The sequence below is a fragment of the Mesocricetus auratus genome, unplaced genomic scaffold, assembly GCF_017639785.1.
Source record: "Mesocricetus auratus isolate SY011 unplaced genomic scaffold, BCM_Maur_2.0 Super-Scaffold_100033, whole genome shotgun sequence".
NCBI classification, from domain to species: Eukaryota; Metazoa; Chordata; class Mammalia; order Rodentia; family Cricetidae; genus Mesocricetus; species Mesocricetus auratus.
This window is the reverse complement of record NW_024429213.1, coordinates 5,504,276-5,520,156: the sequence shown is the minus strand read 5'-3', so window position 1 is coordinate 5,520,156 and position 15,881 is coordinate 5,504,276. Positions and strand designations below refer to the sequence as shown.

Below are 15,881 nucleotides of genomic sequence, written 5' to 3'. Positions count from 1 at the left end.
GGGTAAAGGCACTTGTCTATTAGGTCTGATGACCTGATTTTGATTCTTGGGGGCCACTGATGGAAGAAAAGAATTGACTTCAGGAGCTCCCTCTTATCTTCACCTGCATACTGTAGTATGTGCACCCCTTTATACATACATACAGCCCTCTACACAAACATAAATTAGTATTTTTCTAAAAAGAAAGAAAATATATATGTGGACACACACACATGCACAAACACATACATATAAAACTTGGTTCTTGCCTGCTGGAACTTGTGACTTGTGCCAGGAGAGAGCAGGTGAGAGACAAGTGTGTGTGTGTGTGTGTGTGTGTGTGTGTGTGTGTGTGTGTGTGTTATAACTTCAAGCTTTTTCTGGTTTTTAATCTGCTTTTATTTACCTGAATGTGCACCATGTACATGCAGTGCTCATAAATATCAGAAGAGGGCGACAGATACTTGAAGCTAGAAATACAGGTAGTCCTGTCTCTGCAAGAGCATTGAATGCTGTTAATAGCTGAATAATCTCTCCTGGCCCCTATTTCAAGCTTTTAAAAATGTCACTTAATGACAAAACAATACAACAGAGGGAACAATACCGCTTTTTGTCACTGCGACAAATACCAGAAACTGTTTTAAGTGGAAAGATGGTTTTAGCTCACAGTTTCAGAACTTTGAGTCTGTGGTTGTCTGGCTCCATTGCTTCTGGGCCTGTGGTAAGGCAGAGCATCGTTGTAAAAGAACGCTGTTCATCCTATGTTGTCCAGGAAGGATGGGGGTTATCTTTCTGTGGTGCACCCCTAAATAATTACTTCCTTCAGCTAGACTCCACCTCCCATGTCTTCTGCTATCTGCCAAAATAGTGTCCCAACTAAGTGGCTTTACAGCATCAATTTCATGATTTCTCACAGTTGTTATATGGGTTGACTGGACACAGGTTGCTCATGAAGCTGTGTCAGACAGTGGTGTAGCTCTAGTTTTCTGAAGGCTGACTCAGCTTGGGCATGCAGGAGAGTTTTATTCCTGACTCTATTGCCATGATAGGAAAGACTCAAGACTTCATTCTTCTGGAAGGGGTAGTTAGGATGCCCACATTTAGCCTCCTTAGCTTGGCACTTTGAGACTATTTAGATTTTTCTCATGATCTATGCAACTCAAGTCTCCAAGAGTGAGTATTCTCCAGAGAAATGGAATCTGCCAATTTCCTAAGGCTTGTGACCAAATTGGAATAGTATGCCTTTTGTCATGGCCTTCTGGTCAAAGCACTAACAGAGTCCTCCCAGGTTCAAAGGGAAGGGGGCATGGAACTGTTTTCTCCTCCTCCACAGGAGCAAGACAGGACAGCCACCATGAGTCAGCTTCAGAGTTCAGAATCCAGGAGATGGGAATGAGCTTGGCACACAAGATGGCATCATGAAGCTGGGTGTGGTAAACACCTTTAATCTCAATGCTTGGTAGGATGATGCAAGAGATTATAGATCTGGGATCACTGCAGGCCACATATCAAATGAAATGCCATTCTGGGCTATTTAGTAAGACTATGTGTTAAAAATGAGTAAATAGGACCCAGAGATTTGGATCAGCAGTTAAGAGCATGTACTGTTCTGGCAAAGGACCCATGTTTGGTTTTCAGCACCAACAGTAGATGACTCACAATTGTCTTCAACTCCAGCTCTAGGGGATCCAACACTCTTTTCTGACCTTCATGCATACACACACACACATAATTTAAAATAAATATGAATCTTGTGCTGGGTGTGGTCGTGCACATCTTTCATTCAGCAGCGAAAGGTGAATATCTATGAGTTTGAGGCCAACCTGGTTTATATAGTGAATTTTAGGAAACTCTGTCTCAAGAGCCCAAAATAATAAGTAAATGTTAATCTTTTAAAAATGAGTGGATAACAGAATAAGATTTAATGCCACAACTTAAATACAATGACAAGCTGAATGTGGTAGTCCATGCCTGCAACCCCAGTCTCCAGATTGAAGCCTAGTCAGGAGGCTGATAGGGGCATAACATCTAGGCACTTTAAGGCTATGATAATTATCAAATTTAATCATTCTACTCCTATGTTTTTAATTTGCTTTTCCCCAGAGTTCCATAGTCTAGTGAAGAAACTTTAGCTCCAGTCTGGATACATAGAGAAGATGTCAACAGGATTCTGAGAAAAAGATCTGGAGCTAAGCAGGGAAAATTACAAGGTCCTCAGAATAGAAGCAACATATCTCTCCTGACCTTAGAAATATCACAGGCAGATTAAAGGTAACCTATTGTTTTCAGATGGACTTACAGCCTTCCTAATCTTAGAGATCAATGCCATTCAGTATCACAGTGGAACTTGTCAACAGCCAAAACACCTACTCACATTGTCTTTCTTAAATATATGATTTATCAACTCCCTTCTGCTGAAGAACAATATATGTAAAACAATCCTTCCTCTAACCACCCACACTGTATGTTGATACTATGTAATAGAAATACAAAGGATACATGTAGATTTATCTACTCCTATGTTTGTCTCGTTTGACACAAGGTACCAACAGTCTCATCTGAATGAGCAGCTTTAATACCTTTTTAAATTCCTGGATTAGATATGGAACGTGACGGCTTAATATTGTGTCAATGTTTCTGTTGCTATAACGAAATATCTGAAGGTACTTTTCAAACAAAAAGAGGTTGAATTATCTTATAGTTTTGAATATTCAGGAATATGTGCTAATATTTTCTCAGCTCTGCTGAGCCTCCTGCCATGACCCCTGAAATGATCATGACATATGACAGATGGCATCCTGGCAAGAGTGGATATGAGAAGGCACAAATTACAGGGAGAGAAAGGAGGGCAAAGAGAATAGGAAAGGAGCGAGTTTTGGTTCATTATTACAGTGTGTGTGTGTGTGTGTGTGTGTGCGCACGCGCCCCAATGGCAAGTGTGTGGAGGTCAGTTGGCAGGAGCTGTTTCCCTCCTTCTACCATGTTTGTCTTGGGGATGGGACTCACATTGTCAGGCTTGGTTTTACCTGCTGAGAAAACTCTCTGGTCCCAGTCTTGCTCTTTTAGAGTAACCAGCACTCAAAGAGAACTAAACAAGTGCCCATGAGAACTACTTTAATCTCCCCAAAGGACAATTTTCACACAACTTAATGCTAAATCTCATATTAGTCACAATCCCCTAAAGGTTTCACCGCCTCTTGACATCACAGCATTGGAGACTAAGTCTCTAATGCATGGAGACTTAGGTGACAAAGATCTTGAGCTCTGTAATATCCCAGTTGAATCTCCATTCTAGCACTTACCTAAGCTTGGAGATCTGGACTAGATCACATAAATGCTTTGTGCTTCAACGTCCTCATTGAGAAGAATGGTTGACACCATCAGCTCTTTCAATATTCGTGATTTAAGGCGTATACAATGCTTAGAATATTGTATTGCAAATAGTAAAACCTCAAAACATGTCAGTTATTGCACGGATTAAATCCTATATTGAACTGACTCTTTAACAACTGTTAAGTACAGATTTGTTTTTACCCGGTAAGCTATATTATAGGTAGTTAGGAATTGCAAATTTTTTCTGGTTTGCCTATGGTAAGAAGGTGTCGTGAACATCTGCCCTTAACATTGCCAACTTTAAAAAGGAGAAGACAGTCAATGGCAGCAGTACATAGATCTGTGTCACTCTGCAGCGTTTTCACTCAGGAGTGTACAAACAGCATGCATGCTGAAGGAGGAAACGGGTGATGAGCACCCCACCTTTTCTAAGATTCTTTACTTATTGGCCTCTCCTCAGCTCACCATGGTTAGCACTTTGAGCCTGTTTTGTTTTCTCCTGAGTTGGTCACACTCAGGGACAAACTATCACATGTGTTAAAATAATGGCTCTATGAGAAAGCTATTTATGCTTGCCATAATGTTTTTCTCATCAGTTTCTTGAGTCCTTCAAGGTTTGCAGAAACATTCAAAATCTTCCCTTACAGTTGTCTTCTTGGTTACTTCAACCTCACATGCACCAAAGTCATAGAGACATACCATCACCTGTGCATGCAGGAGAGTTTTCTCCAAGTGGTTCAATGCTAATCTGCTCTTATGAAGCAACAGGCATATAAGGAAGCTTGTTTTGATTTCCAAGTTCATTGTGATGCCAGATGCTTGCAGCTGCAGCATAAGTAAAATTAACTTGTGATGTAATATAAGGCCTAGATTGTGAGAACTAGTATTTATAGTGATGCTTTAATGTTTAAAGATGGATTAGGAACGTTTTCAAAAATACATGGGACTACAGTAAACACTTAAGGCATCAGCTGTCTAATTCGGTAGCCACTAGCCACATGCTAAACATGTGATGTGGGATTAATTCAAATAGTATATATTATAAACTAACTAAACAAAGGTTGTTACAAAACAGAAAGAAAAATGTAGCATTAATGATTTATAATGATTACATTAAAAGGCTGAAATTATAAATTGATATATTTTATACATACTAGATGCAATAAGATTTATTATTATTATTAATACTTAATGCAATAGCACTTAGTGAAAAAGAGGCCATGAATTTGAAGCAGAGTAGAGAGGAGTTATGGGAGGGCTTGGAGGAAGGAAAGGAAAGGGAGAAATATTGTAATTGTATCTCAAAAGTTAATGGCATGTGTACTGGTATTTTGCCTTCATTTAGGTCTTTGTACCACATGCTTGCCTGGTATCCACAGAGGGCAGAAGAATGATTCAGATCACATGGAAAGAGAGTTACCGAATTTGTGAGCCACCACATGTCAGTGTTCTTAACCACCGAACTATCTCTCTAGCCCCATTTAAAAGGTATTGTTAAAATGTACTTGAACTTTTCTTTTCACATGTTATTGTGACTTCTAGGAAACATTAAATTGTTTATAGAAATAGATTTTATTTAGACTGGACAAGACCATTTTGAGCTTTTTAATGAGTTTTTGAATGTATATATTTTTGTCATGTATATATGACGAAAAGAAGTAAAGTGGATGTATTTCAGTATTCTGAGCTTAGCTCCATAAGAATACCAATAATGACTGCCCCTGGCAACATTGGGAAAGGTCGTCAACTTAAATAATCATAACCACATTCTAGTCTAAAGTAATCAGAGCAAAGTGGAGAGAAATTTAGAAGTTAACACAAACAGAAAAGGGCATTTTTTTCTTTTCTATGATCAATTTAGTCTGGGCATGTGACTTTAGCTGCAGCCAAATGCTGATCTCCTAGACTACTCATAACTCAAGAAACAAACAGAGGAAGACTGGATTTAAAGTGTCAACTGCCAGTTCAGTGTCCAAAGAGCTTATGAAAATATTTTTAGGATGAATTTACTGGCCTGTTGTACATGTAAAGGGAATTTGGAAATCTTGATCCTTCCTGGTGTCTCATACTTAATGGCAAGAATTAGGAAAGTGTATTTTCTCGACTGGATATATGGTTCAGAGGTTAAGGTCACATATCCTCTTGCAGAGTAATTTAGCTCCCAGCACCCTAGATAGGCAGCTGACAACCACTGGTAACTCCAGAGGATCTAATGCCCTCTTCTGGATACTGTGGGCATATTCTGCATTCACATATGCACACACATGCATGTGCATGTACAACATGCACACACACACATTTAAAGAATAAATATTTGTAAAAGAAAAGTGAATTTTCTGAAGAAAACCAAACCACCAAACCAATTATCTCCCCTTTTAAAATGCTCATAAAATCTTCAGGGTATCCAAGTAGCTTTGCTTGTGACAGTATTACTCAGTGTTTTCACTCAAAATGCATTGTCTTTAAAACCTAGTAGGATTATATCTTTGCAGATGGAGCAATAAAGGCTCAAAGGCTCAAAGGCACAAGTAACACAGCAAGGTGTCAAAGAAGTTAAATGATGGTGACAATGTCAAGGGGGGGAGAAATCATACATACACACAGAGGGGGAGAAGGAGAGAGAGAGAGAGAGAGAGAGAGAGAGAGAGAGAGAGAGAGAGAGAGAGAGAGAGAGAGAGAGAGAGAGAGAGAGAGAGAGAGAGAGAGAGGGAGGGAGAGAGAGAGAAGAGATTGGAAAATTCTGTAGCTTAAAAATAGCAACAGAAGAGCCTTACAGAGTCTGCTGCAGAGCAGTTAGCTGCTTTTGGATCTAGAATGTAAACACTAAGTCTGCTTAGAAGTAGCTTGATTATTATCCACGAATGTGTAAAAGCAGGAGGCTACTGCCTAGACAGCTGAGAGGCACACAGCTCTGCTAGAGTCAGCAGTCCACCTTCTTTTCACAAGTCGTGAGCTCGCTAAAGCCTGTGTCTACTACATTTTCAAAAATAAACATGACAGGATGTCTCTGCAAAAAAAACACAAGTGATACATAAAGAAAGCATCATATCCCCCTCACATAACAGCATCTATGTTTGAAAAACACCATACCATCTAGTGTATGGGATTGTAGACCTCTTTATAACAAGTCTCTACGAAACAGAAAGATAGGTAGGGGAATGGATAGATGTTTGCTATGGCAAGATAGATAGACAAAAGTGTGATCAAGGGAGACAACGGAAACACAAAAAAGAAGAAAGGAAGATGGCAGGAAAGGGCAGAGAAATAACTTCAGAATGAAATCCCATTTGTAACATTAAATGACACACATGACTTTGAATTTCATGGAAGATACAAAAAGTGAATTAAAGGAAAAGAAGTGATGAACTTAAATATATATTTTGCAATTAACAGAGAGAGTCTGAAGCATTAGAAGATCATGAAATTCACCAAGAGCCTTCCGTTTTTACGAAGTACAATTCCGCATTAGTGTACGTGGATATTGTTCTATGTAAGGTTAAATTCATGTTCCTTCTCATCTTCCTGCATTCTAACTGCTAACAACACAATTCTTAGCACCATAAAGACTTTTTATGCATAAAATAGTCAATTCCTGTCTTTCTTCATATTTAAGTTAATTCAATGTATTTAACACCAAGCTCAGCATAGCCGAGCTGTTCCTGGAGCCAACTTTGAATGGCAAATTGGTAATGTTTTGCAATGGACTACTGCTAGGGCAAAACTTTCAAGCAGCTAGAAAACAGGGGCCACTCGATTCTAAGGTAGAAGAAGCGGCAAAGCACTGGGAGAACCATTGCCTGGAAGGTGGACGTGGTGACCCATGCCTAAACACCCAGCACCCCACATGACCGAGGCAGGAGGATGCTGAGTTTGAGGTTAGTCTGTGATGCATGATGACAACTTGTCTTAAAATACACAACCTGGCAGTAGTGGCAAACACCTTTAATTCCAGCATTCAAGAGGCAGAGGAAGTCAGATCTCTGTGAGTTCAAGGCCAGCCTGGTCTACAGAGTGCATTCCACGACAGTTAGGACTGTTTCATGGAGAAACTCTGTCTCGAAAAACAAAACCAAACAACCAACTAAACAAAACCAAAATACACAATCCAACTGGTAGTCTAATTTGGAAATAAGGCATTTAAAGTTCTCACAGAAGCTACTGAAAACATTGTTAGGGAGTATCAGTTTCAAGTGGTTGTGCGTTTGCTCTCAGCAATAGAATAGCTTTAGAGATCAAACAGCCAAGCTTAGGAACCTTCATATTACCTCACCATCAAGTTTCACAGATTCTGAGCTAATGCTCTTGTGGGAAGTTTGAAGGGACGATTTGGCTGGGATTTGATAGCCTATCAAGGGAGGGGGTTATCCCTAAAGAAGACTGCTTCTCCCTTTCTCAGAAGGCTTCATGTGACTATAGCTCTTCATCTAGTTGCGGGATTTCCCCCAACCACATTAGCATATCAATTGGTACTGACATTTTTCAGATCTCATTGAGACAAGCACATTGTAGAGATTTCATGGCTACAGCTTCTCTGTCCATATATAGAAGATAGTATCTCAAGGCAGGTATCCTGGTCCCCTGAATCTTAGTCTTTCCACCATTCTTCCATGATGTCTCCTAAGCTGTAAGTAGAATTGTGCCATAGATGTATCAACTGAGGCTGGGAGCCCCAGCTAGTGGATCTCTGCATTTTGACCAGTTGTGCTTCCTGGAATGGCCTCCAAATGTCACAAAAAGAAGCTTCTTTGATGAGGGATGAGAGCTACACTTATTTGTGGGCATAAGGATATGTATTTAGGTTGGGTAGTAGTGGTGCAAGTCTTTAGTTCTAGCACTTGAGAGGCATAGGCACGTAGATCTCAGGGAGTTCGAGGGCAGCCTGGACTGTTGAGTTCCAGCACAGCTAGGGCTGTTACACAGAGAAAGCCTATTTCAAACAAACAAACACTAAAGGGATATGTATTCAGAACACACTTAGAAATCATAGTGGTTTAGGGAACTGGTAGTATTAGGTTCTCCTCTAAAGTCCATGGTGTAAGCAGCCATGAGTAGTGGTCTAAGTTTACAGTATCAGACATTAATTCCCTATTGATCAGGTCTTAAGTTCAATTAGACAACTGTTGGTTACCATCAGAATATAAGCGTCACTATCACACTTTTTGGGATATCTTGCCATTCTGGTCATTGTTGTGGTTCATAGGCATTACAGCTAGATAAGACCATTGATTGCTTTTATCCTTTGATAGCTTGAATAGCAGGATAATTTCATTGGTTAAATGCAGTTATCATTTGAATTCTTAATTTTCAATATTTCCTCTCTAATTCTCTTGCTCTTCTCCAATACCAACAGATAGTTGAGGGAGTTCATTGAAATGGAATTATTACTGGGAGAGACCTACACTTTGCCCTCTATGTCTTCATGTGAGTTCCAAATACCAGGTTTTCAAGTGGATTTCAGAGTTGTCAAAAAAACTGAGGAGCTGGGCCAAGTGTTCCCTCCCCCAGATAGTTTAGGCAACCGCAGTTACAACAGTAACAAACAGATAATCCAATAATGACAACTCTCCTCAGTCACATGATTCTGTAGAACGGAAGCTGGCCATAACAACACAAAAAGGTCTTTGACAATGAACTTTGTTTCTGTCCACAGGCAAGCAGGTCAAGGCCAAAGTGCCTTTTTGCTCAGTTTCTTTCCATAATGGAAGGCTAGAAGCAAGTATCAGCGTGAAGCTTTGTTTTTAGTGTTGAGTTAGATTACACCTTTGCATCAACCAATCATGTGTTAGATGAGTCTTCAGTCCTAAAGTGGTTTCCTGGGAACTTAAATTTAGTTTCTATTCTCATACACACAAAAGCTGTAGAAACAGAGAAATTTCATTTAGTCACAGCCTCTGACATGTCTCCAAAATCTTCAGAGTAGGGATTCAAAAGAGCAATAACCAAACAACAAAACAACGACTTATTTATGCGTGTGAAAACATATATGCGATGCTAGAGGACAGGGCAGAAGCTGTAAATGCAGCAGGTTTCCCTAAATCGTGTTCTATTAGATTTTCTTTTGAATTATATTTTAAAGGCAAGTGGTCATTTCTAAGACATTTAGATTGCTATCTTCTCAATGACACAATAAGAAATTCACAATAGAATATCAGTGGGTTCTTAACAATAATTCCTAAGAACTAATGGCTGTATCAATAACTTTATTAATTTTTGTTAGCATATAATAATTATATGAATAATTGGTTTCATTCTGACATAGTCTATGTAAAAACACCTTGTAAATTATATAAATTTGAGCCAAAATGATTGCTCTTCTCACTGATAATTAAATCTCATAAGTTTGGTATTCCTTCTTTAATTGCTTTGGCAAAATTACATTTTAACAGCATAAAACAGATCTATAGTAACACTAAAGAATGCTGCTCCACAGATACACACAGTTTAGAGAGAATGGATCTAGGTAGTACATAGGTCTGTTTATCACACCAGGGGTTTATGGGTGCCTATTATGGAGACTGCAAGAAGAGATCCATCTGTCAGCTGATCATTTTTCTTATAACTACTGGAGAATTCATGATATCCTTTTATACGGATATCCAACCCATCTTGAGCCAATGCAACCTCCTTTTCTAGGTAGTTTCATACCATCATTTTCAATATCGGCCAGCAGACCTTGGGATATAACTGGAAACTGTCACAATTACCTACCATGTGTAAGGCCATGGGTTCCATGTAAGCTTAGGAAACACACAAACATTTATCAATGAGCATACTCAGGTCCTTTAGCCTAATATTACTAAAGTTGTACATGAAACAAATCTTCCATTAACATTCATAAAAGAAATTTAAAAACAAAGAAACAAGCAAACAAAAGACCCCTCTGACAAGCTAACTCAGAGGGTCTGACAACACAGAAAAAAGCATACTATATTTGATAACCTTAGGGTTCCAGTTAAGAAATACATGAAAGTCCACTGAAAACATAAGGGGAAAATACTATATACTGCACTTGGAGGCAATAATTTTTTAAAATTTATTTTTCAGTTTAAATTTAGATAAGAAACAAGATTGCTTCACAAGTCAGTTCCAGGTCCCTCTCCCTTTCCCTCCCCTACTCCCGTGCCCTTCCCCCAAACCCCCCCCATTATCCCCTCATTTCCCCAGGGAGGGTGAGGCCCTCCATGGGGGTGTTCATGGTCTGTCATTTCATACAGGGCAGGGCCTAGACCCTACCCCAAGAGTTCAGGGTGAGAGTGCACCTCACATTGTTGGATGGGAGTCCAAAGTCCGTGTGTATGCTCTGATCTGCTGCCCAAGGCTCAATAGATTACCTAGGCCTCCTCACTTACACCCACATTCAGGGGGTCTTGATCAGTCCCATGCTGGATTCCCAGGCTGATGCCTGGGATTCAAGAGTTAACCTTTGTCAGGTCAGCTTATTAAAGTAGGTAATAGAGGCCAATGTTGGAACTCCCAAAGCACTGCCTTTCCTAAGAGAAAAGACGGAGTTCTGAACCTCTGTCTGGCATGTAGGAGGAGACGGAGTGTTGGTAATAATCTTAGGAATAGACGTGACACTCAGAGACTTTGTTTTAGAGGTTAAAAGTATGAAAAGTATCATGAGGCCAAGGGCAGGGAAGGTGCAAAATAGGAAACAAGTTTTAGTTTGGGGCTGATTATTTAGCTATTTTATCATCATGTAGGTCTCAACATAACCACTGAGAGCTCGGTGAGGCCCCTTATCCACATAGCAGCTTCAGTGTCATTAATGTTCAGCTTTTCTCTCACTATTGATAATTAGAGATTAAGTTAGTATACCAAACATACATATTTATGCATATGCACATGACTTTATATAAAATTCACAGATACTTCCCATTTCTTCCAGCAGAGGTCAGACAACAGCAATCCTGGACTATGAAAATCTAAGAAGCAATAGACTTTTTGAGAGTGATTTTATTTTCAAGAAAAGATAATGGAGGGTTTCCTTTTTAAAAGTGTTTTTCTCTACTCATAGTTTCTGATTATATTTTTACAGCAGGCATGCTTTACTTCTGTAATAATATAAAACAGTAATAGTCACTTTAAATTGTATAAAGAGTACATTGGCATACATATTTACCCTGTATTAAGTCAAGGACACTGCTTCATTATTTATATTTTCTTAGCTGAGCACAGGTTAATAGGACAGTCTAAGAAAGAAGCACATTTGGTACCCACTATAAAAAATGATTTAAGGGCAACACCATGTCCACAGTTGATAAATGGGAACATTCTTTCTTAAGCAACAGACTTAATCAAGCTGTAAGACTGCCAGAATTAAACAAATCATCCTAGACACAGCTCCGAAGCAGCGAGCACCTGTGGTGTGCAAAGAGAACAGCAAACGCAACTGTCTCCTTTGCCTGGAGAAACCTAGGAGATCTTGGTGCTGCAATGAGGCAATTTCTGCAAGTCATGCAGGCAGAATCAGGAAGACTTTTTTGAATGGTCAATTTGAAAACACATTTAATAAGCAAAGAACTCAACAAAGGAAATTTACTGAGGACTGTCTTGTCAAGCAAATCACACCATCACCATGTTGTGTTTTCATTTCTAATTCATGTGACTCTTTTTCATGCAGAAAAAAGACTTATAAAACAAAATTTGAAGGTCAATTATTTTATACTGAATTATGCCAAATCAAGTAGCTGCTTCATTTCTATATTACTAAATGATTCATAATGTATGGTCTGCTTCTTAATCGTATCATACAGATATAAGGGCATTGCATTATTTTACAAATCAAACTGTTAGTAGTCCTTTTGTCATTTTGGTTTAATTTTGAGTGGTCCTGGGAACTAAGGCTAAGGCCTCATAAATGCTTAGTTAGTACTCTCATGCCTAGGGCTTCCTAAATGATTAGCATGTGCTTGAAAACCTAGGCCATCATACGTGTTTAGCATGTGCTTGCAAACATAGAGTGCTGTACTTCCAAACTATTCTCTTAGTTCCCCTTTAGCCCATTTTCTGAGGGAGTGATTTTTTCCTATTGCTTCCTTTCACCTCTGGGAGCAAGTGAAGAAAAGAGAAATGAAAGAAATTTAAAAACCTCTGCCAGAGCTTAGCTTTGCTTAGCATAAATTATCAATGGTTTTGAGAACAAAGTGAGGACTCTGGGGAAATGGGAATAGAGAGATATAAGACAACAAGAATCATGCTGGAAGAAATGGAATCCACAGAGAGGAGTGGCCAGTGGGAAATCCTCAGGATTTCTGTCGGTTCTAGGATGTTGTCTTTCTAGTTTAAAACTACCAGAGTTTCTGCTTTCAGAAGTGCTCCATTCCTCCATCCTTCAGCTCTGTGTAGCACACACAGTTGTTCAGATGGAGGAAGTTAGGATGGCGATGTAAGTGTTAACCCTGGTTGGCATAGAGCAAAAGAAGAAAAGATCCATAGGCCATGAGATGGAAGTGTAGGTTGGGAGGAGGAAACCGTGAGTCACAAACGATCCTAGGAAAGAGAGAGGAAATATGTTTAGGTAACCCATGAGGGGAGGGAGGCAGAGACTCCATGAAACTGCTGGGATTTGATTGTTGAGCCACTTTTACATCAATTTCCAGAAAAGAATAACTTTAACCGACCTGTCTGATGCAACGGTAAAAATAGCAAAGTACTCCATGAGTCATATTACAAATAGGGTTTGCATGTAAAGTCTAGGGAAGCATTTGAAAAACTATATACAGATTTTTACATATCTTGTAAGTGCCACAGGTATTTAAATAGAGATATATTTAATAAGCTAATCACAAATATTTTTCTCTAGTGAATTTATAACATAATTTACCAAATGGAAGTATGACTTTGTCAACAGCTTTCCTAAATAGGTTTAGAATTGCCATTCAACTTATTTTTGATCACAACGAACACACTCTCAGAGTAGCTGCAAGCCTTCCATGTCTATTTTAGACTTACCTTTACATAGTGGATCAGACGTTCAACTTCATTCACTTTATAGGTTTCTAATCCCAGCTCTTTGGCCAGCCGTAAGATACGATTCTGGGTTGGCCCAACATAAGATCCTCCAAGGTCCACATATTTAACATTTTCATTCTGTTTTTCCATGAGAAAAGAATATAGATGAATGTTTGTAAAAAATCTCTTAAATAAGCAATTAATATTTGACAGGTTATGGATACATTTGAGCTGCGTCTGTGGAAAGATGAGTTCTTCTCTCAATTCTGCTGTACTTGATTCACGTGACTCAACTATTAAATCAATGTCTAAAAAGAAAATTGGCCACTGAAAAGGCAAGACACTTCAGAACCCATCACTTACAATTGAGCTCAATATCCCTGAGCCCAATATCCTCAGCCAAACTAGGAACTCATAAAGCAGTGACATAAAAATAGCCTTACTTGACTGTGTTGATTTAATCATTTGCTATCTAGATCCTCTCCTCCAAAGGAGTCATTTGTTACCCTAAAATGTGTGGACAAATAAAATATGCTATAGATACACACAATGGAATACTATCCAGATTTTACAAAGAAGGAAATTCTGTCAATTAGCACAACATAGATGCATCTGCATGGCAGTATGTTAAGTGAAATAAATTGATGTTGAATCTAGAATGAGTCAAACTCATAAAGGTAAAGAGTATAATGGTGGGTACTAGGGGTTTCATAGGTGTGGCTGGTAGGGACAAAGGGAATAAGGAGTTTCTGGTCAAAGCATGCAAGTTTCAGCTAGATGGGAAGAGTAAGTTATGAGCTGCAATGCACAGTAGTGTGGCCCTGGTTGATAATGTTGCACTGTATATTTCAAATAACTAAGAGTAGATTTCAAGTATGTCACCACAAAAATGTCAAATGAGTGAGATAACAGTTAATTAACTTGATTTAATTACCCACACTGTATATGTATCACACTGTACTCCATAAGTGGAATACAATTATTATTTGATGTTTAAAAAACAAAATAAATCAAAATAGAACAATAAATAATTAACTAAAAATGAGACTCCCTATGCACCCCCGAATTCAGTTTGTGTGGCTGAAATGATTGTGTTAGTTCTAGAGAAGCCTCCAAACTAGGGTTGGGACGTCCAGACTTCTGATAGTTTTCTTGCTATTACTATAATACAATCTCATACAATCTGCTTCTCCATTTTTCTCCTTCCCATTCCTAGTTTTATGTTAGATATGAAGCGAGAAGACTAAAACAAAGAGAAAGAAGAAAGATGAAAAAGAGATAAGTTAAAAGAGAAGTTTGGGCTAGAAGTGCTACTCGTGTGCTTGGCATGTGCAAGTTCCTGGATGAAAGATGCTTAGCACGCATAGATGATGATGATGGTAAAGAAAAGAGAGGGGCCATATGGAAAATGTTAGAGTCATGTTCCACCCTCTTAGAAAATCAGGATCAAAAACTTTCAGGGAATACAAGTCTAAATACACAACTCAGCTGCAGACCCAAGTTTCTCATCCCCATCCTTAGTATCTTACCCTAACTGTGTAAGTCCTGCCTCCCACACGATCCCGTGCTTCCAGAACCACCACACTGAGGCCAGAGTCATGCAGGAGTTTGGCTGCTGCCATGCCTGGGAAATATACAAGAAAACATTATGATCAAATCTGCTGCAAGATTACAGACATGCTCCTCATGCTACTGGCCAACAAGAAAAATCACATTCACATGAGCTCTGCTATAATACAACTAGTATATAGATAGGAATTCTTTGTAGAGGCCTAGAGTTTCCATCTAGGAAACCATGTGATACTTCTAGAAAGAATAATACACATTTCATTAGCGGTGAATATCTCATCTAAATAAACATTCCATATCTCTGTGTCAATAATATTCATATTTTAAAAACCAAATTATAGGTCAGACAAGCTAATGCAAAAACAAGACCACAATCAAGAACATGCATGTGTGTGCTGGAGTCAAAGGGTCCAATAGTAGCCACATACTCCACTATCAGTTTAACTCTAAGAATCAACCATGTGAGAGAGGGTCAGTCTTCAGCACCTATAAGCCGGCTTAGGGTTTACTAGGAAATTGTACTTTTGGAAGTTAACAAAAAATTTCAAAGCTAAGGTCATAAAACTGACACTTTACACATCTTAATTTCAGATATGCCTGATCACTGATCAGATATAGCTGATCAGATATGCTTGATCATATTTGATCAAGGATGAAATGGCTCCATCCACACTTTAATTTTTCAAGTAGTCAAAATAACTTATTGAGTACCTGTGTATAGTTTTGTCTAACACACCCTAGACATGGTCTAATGTTTTAGCTCTTAAATACCTGAACCTTTTGTTGTGAGGTGACTTTTGAAAGGGAACTTTTTACTTTGATAAAAAATATATTTCTTTCTCAATAATATATTCTTATTGTGGTTTCCCCTCACTCTAGTCCTCCCAGTTCCTCTCCACTGACCCTCCCATCTGAATCCACCCCTGTTATGTCTCTCAGTAGAAAAGAAACAAGGCCCTGCATCTTTAAAACCACTAGAGGGCTATGACTGATTCAGAGGTAGGTCATTTACTTAGCATGTGGGAAAACCAAGGTTTCTATCCATA

The 15,881-nt window shown here is 38.8% G+C and overlaps 1 protein-coding gene across 2 annotated transcripts in view; it reads right to left on the bottom strand.

The window, feature by feature from the left end:
• The window catches only part of Maob (monoamine oxidase B), a 94,792-nt gene that overhangs the window by 38,350 nt on the left and 40,561 nt on the right, over positions 1-15,881 (bottom strand). For both annotated transcript variants that reach the window (XM_040733705.1, XM_040733706.1), the window contains exons 2-3: positions 14,796-14,890; positions 13,267-13,404 (exon numbers count right to left, since the gene is read on the bottom strand). In XM_040733705.1, the coding sequence (XP_040589639.1) occupies positions 13,267-13,404; positions 14,796-14,890 (233 nt within the window). The remainder of the gene's footprint in view (positions 1-13,266; positions 13,405-14,795; positions 14,891-15,881) is intronic.